A 21,887-nucleotide genomic window follows, 5' to 3' on the forward strand; every position below is an offset into this window, starting at 1 on the left:
GAAACGCAGTGTTGTGTGTAAAGTCGAGCGTTACAGAAACGTAACTACGTTTCTAGGTAAAAAGTAGTTAAAAACACGCTGCTACGAAAAATTTGGTAACGAAACGTAGTTCCTTTTTCAATTCGGCTCAACTTTTCCCAGGGAAGCTTTGACAGCGACACTGCCTTCTCAGCTGGCGGGTAAATCAGCCGTCCTACAAACAGAGCAGGCCAGGCAGACACAAAGCTACCACCCTCACAGGTGGCTGCGGTGGAGATGGGCGCAGTGGATATGACACATCCCTTAGGTGTGGGAGACCATGGTTTGGCTCCCACTGCGATATTTCAACCAGTGTGTCCCGGGTCAAGACACTTAACCCCTAGTTGCTCCAGAGGCGTGCAACCTCTGACATATATTTTTTGTATTATACAAATGGTAAGTCGCTTTGGATAAAAGCCTCAGCCAAATGACATTTAAAGTAATGTAATACATAGGCTACACGCAGCGGACTGCAGTGGACTTGTTTTGGACGCGCAAGGATTTCCAGAAAAGAGGCTGCTTGTGTCTACGACAATGCACGGACCAAATACCATTATGCCGATAACCTGCCGATGTGTGGACTCGTTCGTAATAAATCAGCTGTCACTCTGTGAGTACAGAATCCAGTCTGCAGTGTAGTTCAGACACTTACTGATAAACCATATATTGGCTTGGTCTCTGCCAGAGACGCCTGCTTTTATAAGTAACGTAAAATTAACAAGTAGCCTAAGGTAAAAGTTACTTTCCATAGGTGTAATTAAGTACAGTAGGCTAATGCATGACGTTTTTTAAGAAATAAGGAGTAAAGAGCAAACTACTACTTTTTAAAAGTAACTTCCCCAACACTGATAGTAAGTTATGTAAATCCAGTATTTCCTCTAGGATTTTTGTTAGCAATGGGGGCAGGTCTGTCTGTTTAAACTTCATTGTAGCTGATTCTGGTTTCCAACGTCGCCCCAGGTGTGTCTGTTAAAAGACGGACACAGACAACTTCTCTCTTTTGATGCTTTATTAAAATCAAGCAGCAGTACAAATATGGGTGTGGGTAGCTTTGGTTGTGTGTCTGTGTGTGTGTGTGTGTGTGTGGTTCTGCAAAGAAATGAATAACCTCGTAAAGGCTACCATACACAATGCAAAGGAATTATATAGGCCTATAGCAAGTAATAACAATAAGCCCACTATTATTTACATTATCTCAATGCAGTGTAACTACTTCAGCATGTAAGGAATGTAACTAAAATACAAACGTGAGCAAGGGCGTTCAACAATCGCTATTATATCAAATCAACAGCCATGTGTAATTTAGCTAGCAGGTGAAGAACCCAAACGAGGAAAATCACTAGTTAGCTTATTTTAAATTTGCAAGGACTGTAGACTAATACAATAAGTTATACCACTTACAGTTCTCAAGGACGCACAAACGCAGTTCACACACGACTCAACTGGCTAGCTATCCTCTGGATACCGGCTGTCTTTTTTTTTCTTTCGTTCAAATCGAATCAACATAGAGGAAAGACTGAAATCCTATACACTTTTTTGTCAAATTCAACGAACCTTCACGTTACTTCTCTTCACGTTCGCCTAGCTTCCTATTTTCTGTGTGTGCTGACAGAAAATCTGGTGTTCCTACACAGCTCTGGCTGTGTAAACGGAAAACAAAAAGAGAGGAGTGCCCATGCAACAAACTGGAATTCGGACTGTTTTCTCACAATTCAGACTTTTTTCTCAGAACTCAATCATTTTTTTTTTTATATGTGGCCCTAATCGTCTTCCGCACATCCCAAATGAAAAATCGGATAAATGAATTACACGTTGGGATGTCCATACAAAAGTGTTCGAGCCCTGTAAGGTAGTTAAGTCGATTGAAGTACAGTTACCGTGACGCCGACATGTGCCTGTTAGAATGGAGAAATTGACACAAGGTTGAGCGCTAACTTTGTTCTACAGCAGCCACACCGACAAGGCTACCTGCAGATGCGTCTGCAGACATTTTTTTCTTAATGATCTAAAAAATTACATTAATCAATTAATCTGTCTATCACTGTATTCAATGTGTGTAAACTGGCGTTTATTAGCATACTGGTGTAGCAACAAGAGGGGAAGAAAGCAATAATCTGATCGCTTATGAGTTTGGGAGGTGTCAGCGATGTTAATTGTGTCTTTTCTTTACCCGTAGAAGTTAAAGACTACGCTAGGAAGCCTTTGTCCACAGATGCTCTCTCAATGTAGTTTGCCTTTTTGACAGTGGCACTCTTTTCTTTACCTGTACACCCACACACAGAAATACACTGCCTAGTTCCCATATTTACAACAAACAGGAAGCTAAAATGCATCACTTCCTGTGAGCCAGAGGGACTTTTCCCAGAAAAGAACTACAGGTACCAGACACTGAAGCTGTGTCCCAGTTGCACACTAATATGGTTGCTCTGTATAATTCTTATCGTGTACAGTTGCATGCAATGCCAAAATGTTCTTCAAACATGTCAGCATTATTAAAATATGTTTTGTTGTTGATGGACATCATAGATTGGATGGAGTAGCTTCTCACAGCTGATTGTCCTCGGGTCAAATTAACCCGTTTTCCTATATCAGTGTTCTTTTTAACTACCCCAAATAACATGATTGATTCCACACAACGCTCTTTGGCAAGTACAAATCTTTACTTTCATTAATGTCATTATACAACTAGTGTCTTATTCAATTCTATAGCGTTTGAAAAACAAATTGAAGTGGTTTTGAAATAGTATTGAGTAAAAGTTAACCCATTCCAGTTTGTGACTATCCATCAACATCCATTCCTTTTAATTTTTGTCTAAATAATTCCTAATTTCTGCATTTCTATCTCAAAAATAACAGTTTAACTAATGTTAATAAGTTGGTGTTACGTAGCATTGAAAACATTAAAAAAGGTGACAAACATTGAAAAAAAGCATCAACACAAGGGTTAAACACATTGTTGGTGGTGGTGGACAGACACAGCTCGCAAAAACAAAACATCAAAAGGGAATCTTTGCCAAACACATTTTACTCTAATTATCGGTTGACTCACATCTTCTACAATTACAAAAGCTAATTGAGTACATGAACAGTTTCCCATTTCCATAGTACATAGTTCTACAGTACGTACAGTACGTTCTATATATAGCAATTCTTCAGAGTTTAGTCTTTCTAAAGTTAGTATACAAGAAACTAGTGTGTGGTTAACTAACAGGAAATGATGCATTATATGCGCCAGATAAATAAAACTATACCTTTGGGAAGTCGCTGCCAATTAAACTTGACTGAGAGAAAGCACTTTTTTTTTTTCCTTAACATTTTTTGTTGAATTGTTTTTGTGTTTTTGATTAAACAACCATCTGCAGCTCATCAGAATACTTTGCAGCTGTGGTTTAGCTTCTCTGTGTCTTTTGTGCGTTGCATTGTGGGACAATAGTGTCCATCACCCGTACACTCAAAAATCAAGGGATTTAGTACGTTTCCTGTCTTGGTCGACTGGCATAGCTGAGAGTAACGAGAACTAAAACTGACTAAAAAAAGAACCAAGATGTATTAAAGCAGAAATATCCTTACATTTTCCTTTTTTTAGTGTGAATAACAAACACATTTGTGTACAAGTTGTGCAGAGATCAACAGGAAGTTGTGTTAGCAGATATTTTAGGTGTTGACAAAATGTTCGCTTCGGTTATGTTACAGTGCTGAAACCGATACCCGGCTCTTGTCTCTTTGTACGAAGTTCTGCTTGAGCTGCCACCAGACATATAAATCAGAAAGAATGAAAAACAGCTCATTTTGGATCATAAGCTTAGTCCCCAAAGATGAATGCTTTCTGGTGATTAAATCGGTATATATAAACCTCACCGCGCTTCACCCGGTGAGCTCATCGCGCTGCATAGATTTATGTTCCCTCAGCAGTCAACAGATCCTTTAACGGTTTTGTTATCTGTATGCAGAGCAAGCATGGTCTTGCACCATATTTGTGTCTGCCTCAGCCAAAAATATGACAGTCAAACGTGCGACAGAATGTTGACCCGCTGCCGGCGCTGTGAGCTCACGCATGTAGCATCTCCTCTGGCTGTTTGCCAGTTCTTTTGAAAAGCTTTTATCTTCCAAGACAAATAGGTTGGCTCTGTCTTCTGAAGAATTAAATTAAGAAGATTGCCTGCTGTTAGTGATGAAATGTTTAGTGCAGCTGAAACAGGGGTTTGTCAAGAAATGACAATGGATTGTTGGGGGGGGGTAATTACAGAAACCTGGCCTGTTTGGAAGGCCCCAGCGGGAAATAACGTTGTGCTTTTTTGCGTTCATTCACTTTATTTTATGTCCAATGTTTGGTGGCAGTAGCTCTGTCAGTAGGGAGTTGTAATAATCATCAGTAATGTGGATATAATGAATAAGTTGGTAATGGCAAATAATACAACCTGTGTCTGTGTTGTCGTGAAGAGAGCCACACTGGGTAAGTGAAAATGACTTCACTTTACTGTAATGCAGCCTGTAAAACCATGCAAGACATGTGTTATGTTCGAAATCTAAGACGATATCTAGTCTCATATCACAATATCGATTTATATTGATTTATTGCCCAGCCCTACATGTTGATCAACTCAACACAACACAACACAACACGACACAAAAAATTGCAGTTACAGTGCAGCGGGGGGAGAAGAGAAAGTGTTTCTCAGATATAAATGATGCTGCTCTCTGTTTAACTTCTCATATGGGACCTCAGATACTAGTGCGGGGGCGTACAGGATGTTGAGGCGTCAAAATCAAAGAAATCAGCACAAAGCAGCGAGCGGTGCGCTCCGGGACAAGCAGCGTCTGTAGGTGGTTGGCTTCATTATGGAGAACCTGTGTGAGAGGTAGAGAGAGTGAGTGGGTGGACACTGTGAGAATAGGTTCCATATGATTGTCACACTACTGCCACAGTAGACACATCTGCTTTTGAAGATACTGGTATTAAGCTCACATGAGATGCAATAAAAAAAATAAAAAAAAATGAAAGCGGCATTCCAAACAAAAACTGTATTATTTACTGTATACAAAAAAAAGTCAAAGAAAAAAAAAAAGTCAAATTAGGCTAATATATATCTGCTGCTTCCATTCTGACTTCTGGCTCTGATAAAAAAGGGGAGCTTGTCATCAACCGGTTGGACAAGAAAGACTGTGTAGCTGCACAGAGACAGAGACTCGACAAGAGACGCTGATCAGTCCAAGAGTGTGTGGCTGTGCAGCTGTCAGGCAGCCAACCGCCCACAAGACCTGCAATGACCCAGGGCCTTTCAGAAGACTGCAAATCAAATAGAGGATTTGTATTTCTGGCTTTGGAATCCGATTCTCCAGGATCATTGGATACTTGTGGTTTTTTCATATGAGGACCACCAAACTCTCAGAGGCCTCACTCACTTGCTGCAAAACATGTTTTCTTGATTCGTTTTTCTTCATAACTTCAGCCACAAATTTATAATAAGCCACACAATTATTGTAGTTTAGTTCAATTTCACTTTAGTTAGTTTGTTAGTTTTTGGAAAGTTCATCTGTATTTAGAGACCAAACTAATTTACCGTAGGTTATTGGGTTGCTTAAAGCCCTTGATAACATGCTTTCATATTCTATTTAAATGGCCAAAACATTCCAAACATGACAGAGCGAAGAAGACAAAATAAGAATCTCTTATCTATCATGGTTGATATAAGGCATGCATTGTTTACTGTCCCATTTTTCGCATGCTGATACTTTTTGGGCAGGAATGTAAGACGCCATTAAGAAGCATTTAGAGGACTTGAAGACATAGGATTGCTGACCAAAAATGCCCAAAAGTGTGGCATGATGTGCATTTCTCGTAGTAATTTTGACATAGTAGAGTTAAATGGTGAAGTTTGAATATTAACCAAAATTCCAGTGCGGTTGCTGTGAGTATCATGTGGATCAAACCCCTGCTTCCCATGAGCTGTTGCCAAACAACTATGAGTCATCCACAGCCTTGGCTTGTAACTGAAAAATTAAAACAGGAAAACCAGAAGCTCAAAGTAGAGCGGGAAAGCGTGTGTGTGTGTGTGTGTGTGTGTTTTTTTCTCGTTTAACTACATTTGTGGGGTCCAAAAACCGGGAATACAGTACACTTGTGGGGGGACAGCTTTGTGGATCCAAAATGCTCGACCCCACAACTTTAAAGGGTTGTTTGACGGTTAAGACTTGGTTTTAGGATTAGGGTTAGAATAATATTATGGTTAGGTTGAGGGTGAGGGTGAGGGTAAGGGTTCAGGTTAGCCATTCAGTTGTGATGGTTAAGGTTAGGTTAAGGGTTAGGGAATGCATTATGTCAATGACAGGTCCCCACAAAGATAGTGAGACTATTTGTGTGTGTGTGAGCACAGTTGATAGGTGTAGTTGACAGGGGGGACGAGGAGGTTACAGCCCCCCCCTCCCCCCCCCCCCCAATAATCAAAACTGGCCGCCCTTCCCAAAATAAATCAATAATAAAAACAATAAAGACATTTTTACCATAACTTGATGCGACTTCGGGAAGGGCAATGCTCCATGACCAACATACATGGAAGGGAAGGCAAAGACATTTCTCTGTTCTCTGCTGAGGTAGACACATTAATGTTACAGCTGCAGTGTTTACCATTGCACATTAGCCTAGCAGCTAGAGTTTATAGCTTTATCCAGATAAAATGGCACGGTTGAATTTCAGCCTGCATGCACGTTTCATAGCCTAAAACAGAGCGGCTTATATTGGGGGGAGAGAGCAACAAGTTAGGGAACTGCCGAGTCGCCCTCTCTGCTCTCTGCCTGCTCAGCTGCTAGACTGGCTGCACCCAGGCTGCAGCTTGTGTTGTAGGCTAAGGGTTAAGACGATGTTTCTTCTGGGGCAACACCATTCACTTTACTGCCAGCACCGTGTCTTGAGAAGCTCTAGCTTGTTGGTTTATTGTTCACTTTTAACTCACTTTACATCAACTGTGCTGTCTCTTTTTCCTCTCTCTCTCTTCCTCACAGAGGCACTCATACGCTACTCTCCTTTATCTCTCGCTCTCCTTGCACGGTCACTGACATCCCTCACTTCAGGCACCCTGCCATTCTCGTTCTAACTTACGTTACTCTCGTATACCGCACTACCGCAGGAATTTCTTGCTTTTCAACCGCGGTTGAAAAAATCCATACCGTTCCAGCCCTATCATTTGGTACATTACTTTTGATCTTGTGCTTATAAATTAAAATCTTCTTGGTGCACCAGTTTCTCTCAGATGCGGTCAATAACTTCTTCCTGTTTAAAGACAGTACAGTTTTGTTAATGGTTAAACTGGTGATGTGGGGTATTATTGGTCTGGTGACTTCGTGCTTCGTCAAACATGTTTTCCATCAGGTGTGACATGACATAAACATTTAGTTCAGAGTAGGGCTTTGCGATGTAAGTGAAATTTGTGATAACGTTGTTGAATATCGCAATAACGATATTTCTTGCGCCAAACAAACAGATACTAAAGTGTACTCAGTTCTGCTGTTTCTACTAATTACATTAAGGGTGGTTGTTGATTTTAAAACAAATAAAATAAAATCTTTACCAACAGTCTTTTATTGAACTTATTTCACATTACATTGAATATAAAAGGCACCACCAAAAAAGAAAAAGAAAAGAATGACAGTTACATTTTAAAGTGCAGTTTTTACACTGAGGTGTTTTTTCAACTAACTCAAATTTCTGACTGATTTTGCGATATGTCGCAGCCTTTCGTGATGTGTTTTTTGCGCCAGTTGATATCGTTGTGACGGTTGAAAAGAAGATATATTGTGCAGCTCTAGTTCAGAGTGCATAGGTGTTGTTAGACCTATAGCAGCACAGAGCAACCCAGTCTGAAAGGAGGTTAGTAAGCAGCCAGAGAGTCTATTTACAGTTGGCTGTATAGTAAAAGGACTGTCTCTCACAGTGACTGTCTTGACATGCACTTTGAAAAGATGAGACGTCCCCGATAATGAAGAGACACATCCTATTTTAATTTGGACATCAGAGTGTTCCAAAACTTTTACTGTGTTCTTATGTTTAACCTTCACATTGCCACTGCCACTACCAGTAAAACCAGACCATAAAACACTCCATTCATCTAGTCCATGTATAAACCAGCAGACTAAGTATAGGATCCCACTGCCAAGAACAGATCCTGTGAAGAAGCTCTCTCTTGCAGCAGCAGTGGGTATGGTGCCACCAAGCCGCCAATCATGGCCTCGCCATAAATAATATAAAGAAATACTTTCCTCAAGTAGGGCTGGGTATCGTTCCAAAATGTCGATACCTATACCAATACTGTGACTTTGATACTGGTTCCTAAACTAAACCTTCTTCCATACCAAATTATATTTAAAAAAAAAAAAAAGAAATTATAGCATTACACCTTATTGCACAAATCTTTTCATTTATTTTTCAGCTCCTACTAGGTGAGCCCCGTCTTTGTGTTACATTGAGTTTTTCTGGTGTGCTTCTGCAACGTGTAACGTTAGACAGCCAATCACAAACATTGTTACATCTCGGTAGAAGCTTGCTGCCTGCTCATTGGCTCACTGATGCTGGTGAGATTTACTGATAATTTTACTGATTTGATAATAATCACCATAGTGTGGATACAATGACTAAGTGGATAAAGGCCAATTATAAATAATAAATGAAGCCCTTAAAACCAGGTAAAGACAACACTTGTGTCATATAGGGATGGGTGATATGGCCTAAAATCCATATTGCGATATACATTGCGGCCTCTTGCGATAACAATATATATCACGATATATAAATTATAATAGAACCATTTCAGGTTACACGGACCCTAAAGAAAGACAAACTGCTAAATGTATATACTTTTTAAAAGATAAAGAAACAGAATATGTAGTTTTGAGAACATGTATTGTGCAAAACTGTAATTATACAACATAATGTTGCAGATAAATAAAATTCATGGTCTACACTAGTTGCAGAGGCTTTAACTTTAACCCATTTTTTTTTTGAAGTATCGTGTTTCTTTGCTTTAGTGCAAACCATTCTAAAAAGAACTACACTTAGTATGAGTCCTCGGCTCCTAAATGCCACCCAGAGAACAGGAAAAACTGGTGTCTTTTTAGTTAAGGAACAGACACTGTACTGAAAATACTTTCAGTAGTAGGCAAAGATGCACAGATTCTTTAAATAAAAACTTATTTCCAACATCAAGTTTCTTACCTGCAGCCTAATGAAACAAATTTGGTTTTAAACATTTTGTTCTCTTAACGAAATGAAAACTGGTGTCGCGGGTAGATTGCGTCATCAACATGAATTATCAGGATGTAATCAAAATCTCTGTCGTAGGCCAATTTTGTATGGTTACTACTTTCCGTTACCATATCTAAAATGTAAGACAATATCTAGTGTCATATATTGATATGATATGATGATATTGTATTGATAAATTGCCCAGAAGGTCTGCACAATCCGGGAAATAATATGAATCACAATTTCTTCACAAATATCTGCCAGAAATGTTTTCTCACAAAGTGTAATGTTTATTGCACACATGAACAAAACAAAACACATTGGCAGTACCAAACAGATTTTTTGTGACACCTATAGCACATTGTGCATTACCACAGGCCTGCAGACATAGAGGCTTCACTGAAGAGAAGGGAGAGCACCGCAGCGCTTTAAAACGTATTTTATACAGTCAGTGAAGAAATTACTAGCGTTTGTGATGCAGTCGGCTGGTAAATTAAATGAGAATCAAAGTCATAAAAAAAATCTGTTATTTTAAAATTAATTTGTGAACAGGGTGAATCGAGATTGCGATTTTATTACGATTAGTCGTGCAGGCCTATTGCCCAGACCACACAACTCAGAAACATGTCTGATATGCGATGTTTTGACTAAGTTGCTAATTTTCTTTGGACCTCGCTTGTATTCCTGAAGAGCCCCATTCATCAGCAGTGTGGTATTTATATGTGTATGCAGGAGTTGCAGATGGACCCAAGCTGGTTAGGGATAGTTAATAGTTTTTTCCCCCCTGAGGTCAAATTCAGCAATAAACAGTGCCTTTGGAGGGGAAACTCCAACTTCCTGTTTAGTTTACCTTCCTGTGGAGAACTGGCCAGATGTCGACAGAGTGATGTCGCGTCCAGATATTTCCAGCGGAGTGACAGTAATCCAGAAAATGATACAGTAATGTTACGTGTCAGCCTAAGTTTCTGTTGTCAGGTACTTACCGGTCATTTATCGGCAAAAAATGATGAGGGACAACATTTTTTATTGTCTGCGGACATAATGACCGGCGGAGATAATTTTAACGTTTCAACAAGCTTTTACCACAGTTTTTGTCCCTTTTTTTTTTTAGTGCATTTTTGGATGTTGTTAAGCCGATGGCAAGTTTCTTTTTTGTGGCGATGGGCCACAGTTACAGACTGATGGCAACATTAATATAGAGCCCAATAGTTAATGTGATAACAGAATCATTGAAGTAATCATGTAATTAAGAATTAAAAAAAATTATGAAACAGATTCCAAAGGGCCCTTGATTAGGTCAGTGCTAAAAGAAAAGAAGTTTCCAGCCGACTGTAACTGTAGTTTAAAAAGCGCCTTAAAAGTACATTTAAAAACAATTCCCAGTGGCTTAGACCTGGTGGGGGAAACTTAGTCCCGGTGGGCCACCAGGCTTGCAACACACCAAGGGAAAACCTTGCTTTTAGATTTTAAAACCTCCAAATTCAGGTGAACATGCACTTGTTCTCAATGGGCCTCATTGTTACTGGCCTTATCTAAAATGTGACACTGGCATGTTTATTTAGAACTGCAAACAAGCACTTGTGTCACCGGTGTCCGGTTATACTGTCTCCGGTTACTGGACGTGAATGCTCCTCCCAGGGTCCATTATGATCAAACGAGGACATCCTGTCGGGATCATGAATGTGCTCAGGGAACTTCAGAACAGGCTTTCTATTAGATAACGAGATATTGTGTCTGAACGGGTGACCTTTCTTCCTGAGCGTGGCCTGAGACGAGAGGTCATGAAGAGTCCAATGGAAAGGGTTCACACCAGGTGTTTAAATGTGATGGCATCCTGTCCTGTAGGTGTTGCTCACCGTGCCACGATCCGTTTATAGTGTTCATTCCAGCTCAGTTTCTCTATAATATTCCCATGATGTCCCTGAGAGCTCTAAAAACCTCTGTAATGTATGGTGGCTTGTGACTACATATTTTTATTAATTTTTTTGAAAAATATTAACTTGAGGTCCACATACTAATATTCTTTTGATATTATATCAATATTGTGATATGAGATTAGAAATGATTTTGGTCATAACATGGCATAAGGGATGCAATTTTCTGACTTACCAGACTGTTCCTGTTGTTCTAGTATTTGCCTTTACCCTTTTAGTTATTATATCCACATTACTGATGATTAATTATCTTAAATCTCATTGTTAAAATATGTTGTGAAAGCACCAATTGTCAACCCTACAATATTTTTGCAATATCGGTAGAGCCCGACCGATATCAGCAGGCCGATATAATTGGCCGATATTAGGCATTTCCAGATCTGTCGGTATCGGCATTTATAATGGTTGATTTATTAATTTATTTTTGAGATATTCATTCATCAGAATCATTTACAACGACAAATAAATGCTTCTGATAATCGAATATTAAAACAAAACAAAAATGGACGGCCAACCGTGTTAAGAGTGTGGGCTTTGCATAGTTTGTCCACCAGAGAACTTTAAGTTTCATATCTTAAGTTTGTAATTTTATACATTTTACTTACCAGAACTTTAATACATTTTGATGTTCCTCTGTTCTGTTGTGAAAATCTTATCATTTTAGGATAATTATGATTTTAGTGAGAACTCATAAATAACTACAAATAACTAGTGTTAGGGAAAGGTGTTTATGTTTATGTCTGGATTTTTTAAATTTTCTTATATACTAAATCGGCTGATCTATCGGAATATTGGAATTTTATATATTTCGGTATCACCTAGGGCTGCTCAATTATGGAAAAAATAATAATCACGATTATTTTTGCAGAGGGACTGCTGGGTTAGCTAAAGTTAACTTTTCCCAGGCAACAAAGTTGGATTTGCCTTTTTTGCTCACCAAATACGGCTATGGCTGCCCTCCTTCTGCCATCTATACTCAAGTTTTTAAATTCCAGAGGATTATATGCACACTACTTTCCTCCCGGACTGTATAGGCTGAGAGAGTTTATGGCCTCGGGAGGGGCAGATGTGTGCGTGTGGATGTGCGCATGTGCGTGTCATTCAGAAGACGAGACAAAATAGGAGTGTTCTTGCAATACAGACAATGACAAAATAATCATTTTTTTCCCGATTATACTATTTTGGTGATTGTTAGGACTCAAAATCAGAATCAAAATTTAATTTATTGCACAGCCCTAGTATTACAAATCCTTTATATCAGCAAATATTGGCATTGGTCAAGCTGATTTTTACCATATCGCCCAACTCGTGAGTTTACAACTTTAATCTTAGTATTTTTTTTCTGAATATAACCCTTATCTTCCGGGTCGGTCATATTATTTTTTGCTACAATGGCTTTATAACGCTGTTGTAGCAGAAGCAACCACCCATTATCAAGCTGACAAGAAAACTCTTTGGCAGATTAAGTTACTGATATTTCTGGAGTGGTTTACTGGCCCATGAACTAAAATGAGTTTGACGCACATATACATTCATTACATGTATATTATCAATCCAGTTGGAATGCACAACATGCATTCCACAGCTTTCTTGGTTAGCATCCTCCCTTCCTGCCGGCGTTATGTTGGGCCATAGTGCCCGTCACTCAGTAACTGTTCATTGTCTTCTTGGCCAGTCTCCCACTTTCAGTGTTATCTTTTACCAGGCTGGGTGTTTGTGACAGATAGAAGTTAAATACTCAGACCTGGTGTTTTGTGATCATTGTAACATTTCAACGGTCCATAACCCCGGAGCCAGCCAGGGAGAGTTAAGCCTCGAATCTTGGTTTCTGTCCAGGCTGCAGTAGTGAGCTGTCAGGCATGTGTGAATGATGAAGCTGCAGCTCATGAGAACTTCACAGCAAAGGAGACAACGGTTAAACTCATTTATGATCTGTTTTAAGGATGCTTTAATTGGCCTCTATCCTTCTGAGCCTCTCAGAACCCGCCAACATTATAGGAAATACATTTTGTTTCCAAGAGTTAGAGGATAAGCTTGATATTAATCTTGTGTGTTTACAAAGCAGGATGTTTTTGAATGTACAGTACGTAATTGAGGCGACACCACATGGAGCCATTTTCTGCTCTGTTTGGAAGTGTAGCACAGTTCTGTACGCCGTTTAAACGTCAGTGTCAGTACAGTAAATCAGTAAAGATGCCCACCCAACGTAGGAGGCCGATAGAATGGGGCACTAAGACACCAACTGCTAAACAGCTCCTTACCTGCTCTCTAGTGACACTTATACAGTCTATGCATCACCCCCCATGTTCAGGACAGGTTGCTGCCCAGAAGGACACCCTTGCAGCTGTTGGCCCTGCTGTCCCGCTGCTTGGCTTTCTTCTGAATTGAAAGAAAAGGAAGGTATGGGGAAGAAAATTGTATTTGAGAGTTTTTTTTTTTCTTCAAGAGGAAATTTCACAAGGCAACTAACCAAAATAGTTGGATTAAAGCCTTGTGTTGTCGTCTGTGTCGGAGAGACTATTTTATTTACATTTTGTATCAGGCTGGCGTTGTGCTTCGTGGTCCCTGGGGCCTTTTTTCATTTCATGTCAACTGCCGTCGTGGCCTCGCCCTTCCGGTCTCAGAGACCCTGGTTTATTTGAATGAAATTAGACCTACGTTCCACCACAATCCCGCCTCCTGAATCCAGAGTTGAGGCTAGTGGGATACACGTTTGAGTGCAGGATGGGTTTCTTGAACCCCAAGAAGACAAGATGAGGCTAGTGGGATACGCGTTTGAGTGCAGGACGGGTCTCTGGGACCCCGGAAGACGAGATGAGACTAGTGAGATACATGTTCGAGTGCGGGACCCCAGAGGCAGAGGCCACGGTTGCAGAAAAAGATGATTGAATACAGGAGGGTCTCTGGGACCAGAAGAACAACACAAGGGTTAAATAGAGAATGCACAGACTACTGGCATAGCTATCATCAGCTTCTATTCAGAAATGTCAGAGACAGCAAAATCACTATGCATTCAAGCCTTCGTAAAGATAAATAAAAGACAAATTTGATATTCTCAAAGGCTGCAACCCAACATGAGCCAAATACAAAGTGTTTGCTTACAATACAGCTTTAGAATAATGTGCCCATCCATCACTGGCTGCGTGTGTGTTGAAGTTAATGGGCTTCATCTGGGTTTCAAATGGGAAACTTGTTTTTTTGCTAATGATGTTGGGTCTTTGATACTCCTCGCGGTCTAAAGAAGTCTCTTTTTTACCCTCACACAGTGGGAAAGAGCTTTTGGCACGTGTTTCCTGCTTTCCTCAGCCTTTTCCGTCCACGTTTCAGCAACAGCCTCACAAAACGAGGGTTGGAATGTTATAATGTTGTAATTGTTTATCATCAGGTAGTGTTTAGAGACGAGGGTTTAGGATAGCTATTAAAGCTCCAGCCACTTTCTGTTAAAGTCTGCAGAGGCAGGACGGCCCAGTGTGGACAACTGGGGCCTACCACAAGATCATCTGCTGCCAAGTATTGTATGTTTGTGTCTTGCCCATAAGTCAAAAGACACACCAGCTTGCACAATTACGTTCCTGTCATAACTATTTAGGGGATTGCTGGCGGAAGATTGCTAACCTTCTGCTTTCTCTGTGTTGGCGTTCTAAACCTCTTACCTACTTATTACTGAATGGGAAAACCATTTCCTTGAAACTTCTCAGTCAGTTAATGTTTGTGCCTTGTTGGACAGAAGGTCAAAACTAAAACTTGAAATGGTTGAGTAAGAATTGAGTGGCTGAGTAATCATGAGGATAACCAACAAAGCTGACGCGAGCTGGAGCGGCAAAATAGTCTCCTGATGCCCAGCTTTCCACACACTCCACACACTCGCATACACACACGTTTTGGACCATAACCAGCACTGGCCCTCACATGCACTCACACACACACCAAAACTGTAGCGCTACTCAACAAACAATAGGGTCTTTGAGAGGCTTGTGACACTCCTCTGTTTGAGTACAATGCTCCAAGCAGCCGTACTCCCTTCTCCAAATGGACAGCAGGCCAGAAAACACACTCATGTTTATCTTTCTATACAGTACTTGTGAGGACCCTTACTGACAAAATTCATTCCCTAACCCTAACCTAAACATAATGTCTAACCCCAACGGTCACCGTAATCCTAATCCTAACCCTACATTTTTGGCGTTGTCGGCCAAACTTCAGCCAATCAGATGAATTGGCTGTTCATCTTGGAAACGAGAATGAGGAAAACTAACAAACAAACGAGTGTTACCGGCACACACCAGGCTCCTTTCATTTTTCATTTCATGTGATCAATCCAATACACATACGAGCTGTCAAAACTGCTCAAACTAAATCCTAACCTCCAGACAGTCCTTTGGAGTAGTGGGAACCTGCAGAAACGTTCTCACCATGCAGAACCACGTCACTAGGCCCACACAAGAATAACACTGGAATTACTTTTAGTCCTCTATTACTAAATTGTTAACATACATTCAGGTCCCGTTTCTATTTCCATCCAGATGTCAGATGAATTTTACACAATCCTTTAATTTATAGGGGAAAAACTGAAGTGTAATAGAAAGGTTGCTGGTGTCCTTTAGTGTAAGCTAAAATTAGTTGATTTCATACTCTTATCTAAAGAGAAAAACAAAGAAATGTACTAATTTCCACTGCATGATATGGCTTTAAGCTGTACACTATACACTACGCTATGCACTGAGCTGTACACTATGCCAAATACTAAGCTGTACACAACGCCATACACTAAGCTGTACACTATACAGTACGCCATACACTACGTTATCCAACTGACAAAGTGCAGAAATTCCGTATGGTTGTAGATGAAAGGATCAATCAAGTGTCGCGTTTAATGCTGTTTTTATTTTTATTTTGAAGTGCTTTACAATAGAGCTGCAGAGATTAAGCAATTAGTTGTCAACTATTAAATTATTCACCAACTATTTTGATAATTGATTAATCAATTTGAGATATTTCTAAGAAGAAGAATTTTAAAAAAAAAGGTCATTCTCCGGCTTGTTCAATTAATTTCTAGTTTCTTCACTATTCTGTGACAGTAAACTGAATATCTTTGATCATCTTGGGCTTTTGGGAAACACTGATCAACTTTTTTCAAAATGTTCTGACATTTAAGAGACCAAACAACAGCCTCACAAATGGAGGGGTGCCATGAAATGAATATACCTTTCAAAAGTTGCTGTGGTTTACAGAATTTTAAAAACCACTGCTTTAGGCAATGATTCATTAATTTTAACTAATGAAAATGTCAAATGTCTCCAATGGATGAAAAACTTTACAGTTTATATATAATGCTTATCATCTTGTTTTCTTGCTGTAAAACAAATATCTGACACGGTAGTCCTATTTGCCACTTCCGTGTTGTTTAGTGCCATGTTATGTCTCATTACACAAATGCACCTCACATTAAATTTACTTACTCAAGAGAATTCGAAACAGGGCGCTCAAACAAACTGAACATCAGAGAAGTTGTGTTAAAGTCTGAGCTCGCTGGTCTACAACATGCTGCTAAAACATTTCTCTTTGGCTTCTTATGGCGGTGGTTATGTTGATTTTTCCTTTAATATTTTAATCTCCACATTTAATTTTTAATGTGTGTTGTTGCTGATCTGTGCCAGATTTATGCTTTCAAGTCATAAACAAACAGTTCCTAAATAAGGCTTTAAAATAATCCAATGTAACGGATAAACTTTGGTTAGTTTGTTCGGCTGAGTCACCTTTTTTAAAAACAACTCTTCATAGACGACGCGTCGGCAGACAGCAGCGCTGAATTCCCAGACCGGGCTTCCACGATGGAGGTGCGTCTGCAGGCGCAGGAGGATGAGATCACACTGCTGAAATCCTCACTGGCAGATGCCCTGCGCAGGATCCGCCTCCATGATAAGCTTTTACCATTACTAAAACAGCAGCTTATTGCAGGTGGGTGATCGTCAACATGCTATATCTACATTACATCAGATAGTAGAACATTGTCCAGTTGTGTTCATATTTTTCTTTGCATCCCATGCCCAGTGAACCCTGGCGCTGCCAGAGTGCTGAATCAAGTCAGCTGCTCCGATGGTTGCACCAGTAGCAGGAAACTGTCCTCCAGCTCAGCTGTCGATGGGATCTGCCACCGTGCTACCAGGTATTGGGCTTACACACTCAGAGCTCAGACAGCAGCAGGGCCGATGTGTAGCTTGTAATATCAGAGGCGTGCTTGTGAGAACGCCTGGTTGAGTTGACGTTAGGGCTTGGCAATATATCGATATTAAATCGATATTGTTATATGAGACTAGATTTCGTGTTAGATTTAGGATATTGTAATATGGAAAGTGTTGTCCTCTTATGGTTTAAAGGCTGCACTACAGTGATGTAATTTTCTGAACCTGTTCTAACTGTTCTATTATGTGCCTTTACCCACTTAATCATTGTATCCACATTACTGATGATTATTTATTTAAACTTTTACTGTGAAACTATTTTGTGAAAGCACCATATGTCAACCAATTATTTTGCGCAATATCAACAACAAGGTATTTGCTCTATAATCTTGTGATATCTGATTTCCTCCATATCGCCCAGCCCTAGTTCATGTGTAATTTGCCTGTATGACTCTTCCATGTTGACCTCTCTAGCCAACTGTCAGACAGCTTTGTGACCAGTGCGAATGGCCACACAGAAAGTCCAGTGTCCATGAATTTGAGACCCAGGCCAGCAACACTGAACAGGTCAACCCAAACAGAGCCCATCCTCCCAGGGCAGGACACTGGGCAGGACAGGGCCCCTCTCCCAAGGCGGGTCCGGAGCCTACAGCTGGAGGATGCCCTCACTCAAGGGAAGCCGGAGGTTGAGGGGACGCGGGCCAAGCTCCACCGTGTCCCTGGCTTGGAAGAGGAGTATGAGGAGCAGGAGGAAGATGAAGAAGGAGGGGAGCCGGAAAAGGAGTTGAGTTGGACGTCATCCGTGGAGGAGCCCATTCAGCCCACCACAATCCGAGGCCTCCAGAGGGACGACTGTCAGGATGGAAGCTGTTCTCCAGAGAAGCTCGGCTCTTCCTCGGCCTCAGTCAGAACCTCGGACCAGAACCTCAGCTCCCGCTCTGGCCCCCTGAACGCCATCCAGGAAGGAGAGAAGAAACTGTTGTGCGTGATCTCGCCACACTTTCCCCTCACCACCACTGTCTTCATAATCATCTTCTTTCTTGTGATTGATTGCATGGCTTATATGGAAGAATCTAAGTTTTCATGATTCTGACTTGTGTGACTGCAAACCCCAGTTGCGCTGCAAACCTTCTTATGAAACCATCAGCCTCAGGTTGCCAGAGTGTGATTATGCAGTGTTAGAGAAGGAAACCTGAGGGGGATGACATGTTCTGTCGTCATGTTCGCTCTAGCCTCCATGTGCTTGCTCCCCATGTGTTTGTGCAGGGGGCGAAAGAAACATAAAGCCATAGCGGAACATAATGGCGGCACTCGTCCACACTGAGTGACATATCCAAGATTAGTGTTACGGCACACAGTGGAGCCAAGTGGAAAATGTGATGCAAGGGCAATTTTACACAGCATAATGTACATAAAGGGCTAGAGTTACAATATGTATTCACTTAGAGTGAACTAGAAAGGTCAAGGGGTTTGCAAGACTATACAGATGTAACCTTTCAAGGACAGAAAATTATTTGAAATGATATTTCTGTCCAAACAGCATTAGAGTTAATATCCATCAAAAGAACCTCCAGAGTTTTCCTCTCTGTTGCAACTTTACTGTAGCCACAAAGCATTTAAGATGATGGTCCTGTAAAACAATGCAGATGTGCTGATTTGACAAAGTGCCACTAAGGATCTGCCATTCAACTGGGTTTTGCAGAAACACACAACCTGCCTAAAATCCTGATTGTTTTAACCTTTAACATTGTCTTCCTCAAACAAATCAAGAATCTCTTACATGTGATTTCTCATACATGACTTGTTCGCCACTCTGAACTGACATGATCGCATTTAATGATTAGAAAGCACAGCGCCAGAGCACTGCTGCTTTTGTTTACTTGTGCATGCATGTGTTCTTTTGTTCTACTTCCTTGTTGTGGCTTGAAAAGGGTTTCATTGGTGATAGGTAACATGTGCTTGAGTCCCTCAGCTCAGCTCTGCTATGCCCCTCCATGGAAAACTTGAGGTACTGGGAAAGTTGTACCTCCGCGTTCAACCTACTACACCTCCTCATTTACTTTTTTATTCAAAATTAGAAGTAGAGAGATTAGGGAGGAGGGGGTGGTTTGCCAGCTGAGTTTCACTTCCTCGATCCAAGGCCAGTAACGCAGCTAGATGCCCAAGCTTTTTTTTAAAGTCCTGCAACACTTGCCCTGGTGAGGCTACAAATGCATGTCATCAGGACAGGGGGCGTGTTGCAAGACGTCTTCCGATACAATACAATATTTGTTATGGTTTATTATTGTTCATTTGACCTTCAGTTTGAGACCCTCACAAATCCTCTCCTTTACAAGTTGCCAGTCAGGAGTAGTATTTGGGGGGATGACCGATAAAATGACTTTGGTGTTAAATTAGTTTTAAGCCAGGAGCTAAAGGGGGATTGCACTTTATTACAAATTCTTAACAATTCTATCAGTCATGATAACATTAAGCTCACCCAGTCCATTGCTGTGATCTGGAAACAAGATGACATTTCTTAAAAGAAATTTGACAGGGTAAGTAACACAATCAGACAGGTTGTAAACAAACCTCCAGGTTTGCCAAACTAGCTTGGAAGAGAAAAGAAGGTGAATAGAGGTTACTACCCAAACTGTCAGTTGTAAACATCCATCACAATGTTCATATCTACTTCCTGCTCTTGGCTTGTTAACAACCTGTTTAACTGCTTGTGTGACTCTTGTGTTTTTCTACTCTAAAGTAAGTGTTTAACATTAGCTCGCCCGGCTAACTAGCTTAATACCTACAGTAGTAGTGCTTATTTCTATGGCCAAGAGTTAGCATATCATTAGCTAACTACACTTTGTGGGATTATAGTTAGAGCCTGACCAATAAAGGATTTTTAAGGCCGATATTGATATTTGGTGATTTTAAGATTCCGATAAATTGGCCAATATATATACATACAGAAACGCGTAACAAAACATAAACGGATTTCAATTTAATAACATTTGTTATTTGTAGTTATTTATGAGTCCTCACTACAATAATATTATAATGCTGTTTAAAAATAAACTTTAAACATCTAATATATTCAAGTTCTGATAAATAAAATGTATAAAAATACAAACTTAAGATCTGAAAATGAAACTCCTTTGAACAAAAACACAATAAATCGGTCTGCCGATATATTGTTCTGGCTCTAGTTATAGCTGATGTTAAAGCCCTTAGCCAGACTAGAACATCCACATGTGTAGGAGGGTAGTTTAACACTGGTCTTGGATTCTATATCACAGTTTAGGGTAACGTTAGAAGTTCTTCTCTATAATGGATTTGGGGAAGTTTGGGAAGCCAAACACATTCACTTGTCTTGCAAACTTTTTTCCTTGGACAGTCCTGTTAGTCCTATGTGTTTAGGACTAACTTCTGGAGTTATTGTTTATTAGCAAAGCTAGCTATAGCTTATCAAATCTTCCAGCCACAGTCATAATTTTACCCGGCAAAATCAATGGTTGCAAGATAAAAATAAAAAGCTGTCATTGTTTTGCATCATTGTTTTTAAAAGGACTTAACATTTTGATGGTAGATCTGCCACCATTAGCATTGAAAGGGCTCAACTGGAGAGCGTGACAGACGTAGCAACAGTAACTAATTGGTACAATGTTATTATTTAAGAAAGTAAAATAAGACCCCAGATTTATAATCCCTTTGGAAGGTTGGGAATGAAATCATTTTGAAATGTCTATAACATTGCTAACCAACATGCATGTTTCTGTTTGTACATACTGTTTATGGGTATTTTGCATGTATAATACACATGCAAAATACCCATAAACTACTATATTGCATTCATAAATGGTGGGGTGACTGCATGCATCTGTGTGGTATTTAGTGTGTGAACACACAGTGTTTACACCTGGAAACTGAAGCTAATTTGCTGTCCTTTGGTGCTCCAGGGTTCGTAGGAACAGCGAGAAACTGGGAAATCCGGAGAGGCAGCGGAAACGTTTGGACAAGAAGGCAGCATCCTCGGCCAACCTCCTCACCCGCTCCCCCAGCCTGGAGAAGTAAGCCACTCTGCCATCACTCACAGCTGTCCCCACACAGTCACACAGCTCACTTTTTCCTATGGCTGCTGCAGCCTCGCATATCTCATCTAAGAGACACTTGCTGGAACACTGATGGCCCCTATGTATAATATTAAAATTCCATTCCCATGACAACAGTGCAGTAACCCAGTACATGATTCTGCGGACAGATGGATAAGAGCTACTAACTTCTCAAAATGTGGTCATATATCTGTCTAACACAGTTGTTTTCTGTCTCCACAGCCGAGCTAAGGAGCTGGTCACCGGTGCAGGTGATGTATCTTTCAACTCTCTGTCTGGTCTTCAATCCTGAAACTGAGATGACATCACTTTGTCTAAATAGCCAACTAACTGTCTTTTCAGTTCATTGCAACCAGGCTTTATGCACACGCATAATCAGGTTCTTGCATATCAAATTGGCACAGGGCATCGCACCCAACCTGCAACACCT

At 40.4% G+C, this 21,887-nt stretch overlaps 1 protein-coding gene across 3 annotated transcripts in view; it reads left to right on the forward strand.

The window, feature by feature from the left end:
• The window catches only part of eml3 (EMAP like 3), a 49,954-nt gene that overhangs the window by 2,827 nt on the left and 25,240 nt on the right, over positions 1 to 21,887 (forward strand). For 2 of the 3 annotated variants that reach the window (XM_034856708.1, XM_034856709.1), the window contains exons 2-6: positions 16,969 to 17,145; positions 17,239 to 17,353; positions 17,844 to 18,350; positions 21,305 to 21,415; positions 21,680 to 21,708. In XM_034856708.1, coding sequence (XP_034712599.1) covers positions 16,969 to 17,145; positions 17,239 to 17,353; positions 17,844 to 18,350; positions 21,305 to 21,415; positions 21,680 to 21,708 — 939 coding nt within the window. The remainder of the gene's footprint in view (positions 1 to 16,968; positions 17,146 to 17,238; positions 17,354 to 17,843; positions 18,351 to 21,304; positions 21,416 to 21,679; positions 21,709 to 21,887) is intronic. The other variant, XM_034856710.1, reaches the window with a different exon arrangement.

Source organism: Etheostoma cragini, chromosome 19, assembly GCF_013103735.1.
Source record: "Etheostoma cragini isolate CJK2018 chromosome 19, CSU_Ecrag_1.0, whole genome shotgun sequence".
NCBI classification, from domain to species: domain Eukaryota; kingdom Metazoa; phylum Chordata; class Actinopteri; order Perciformes; family Percidae; genus Etheostoma; species Etheostoma cragini.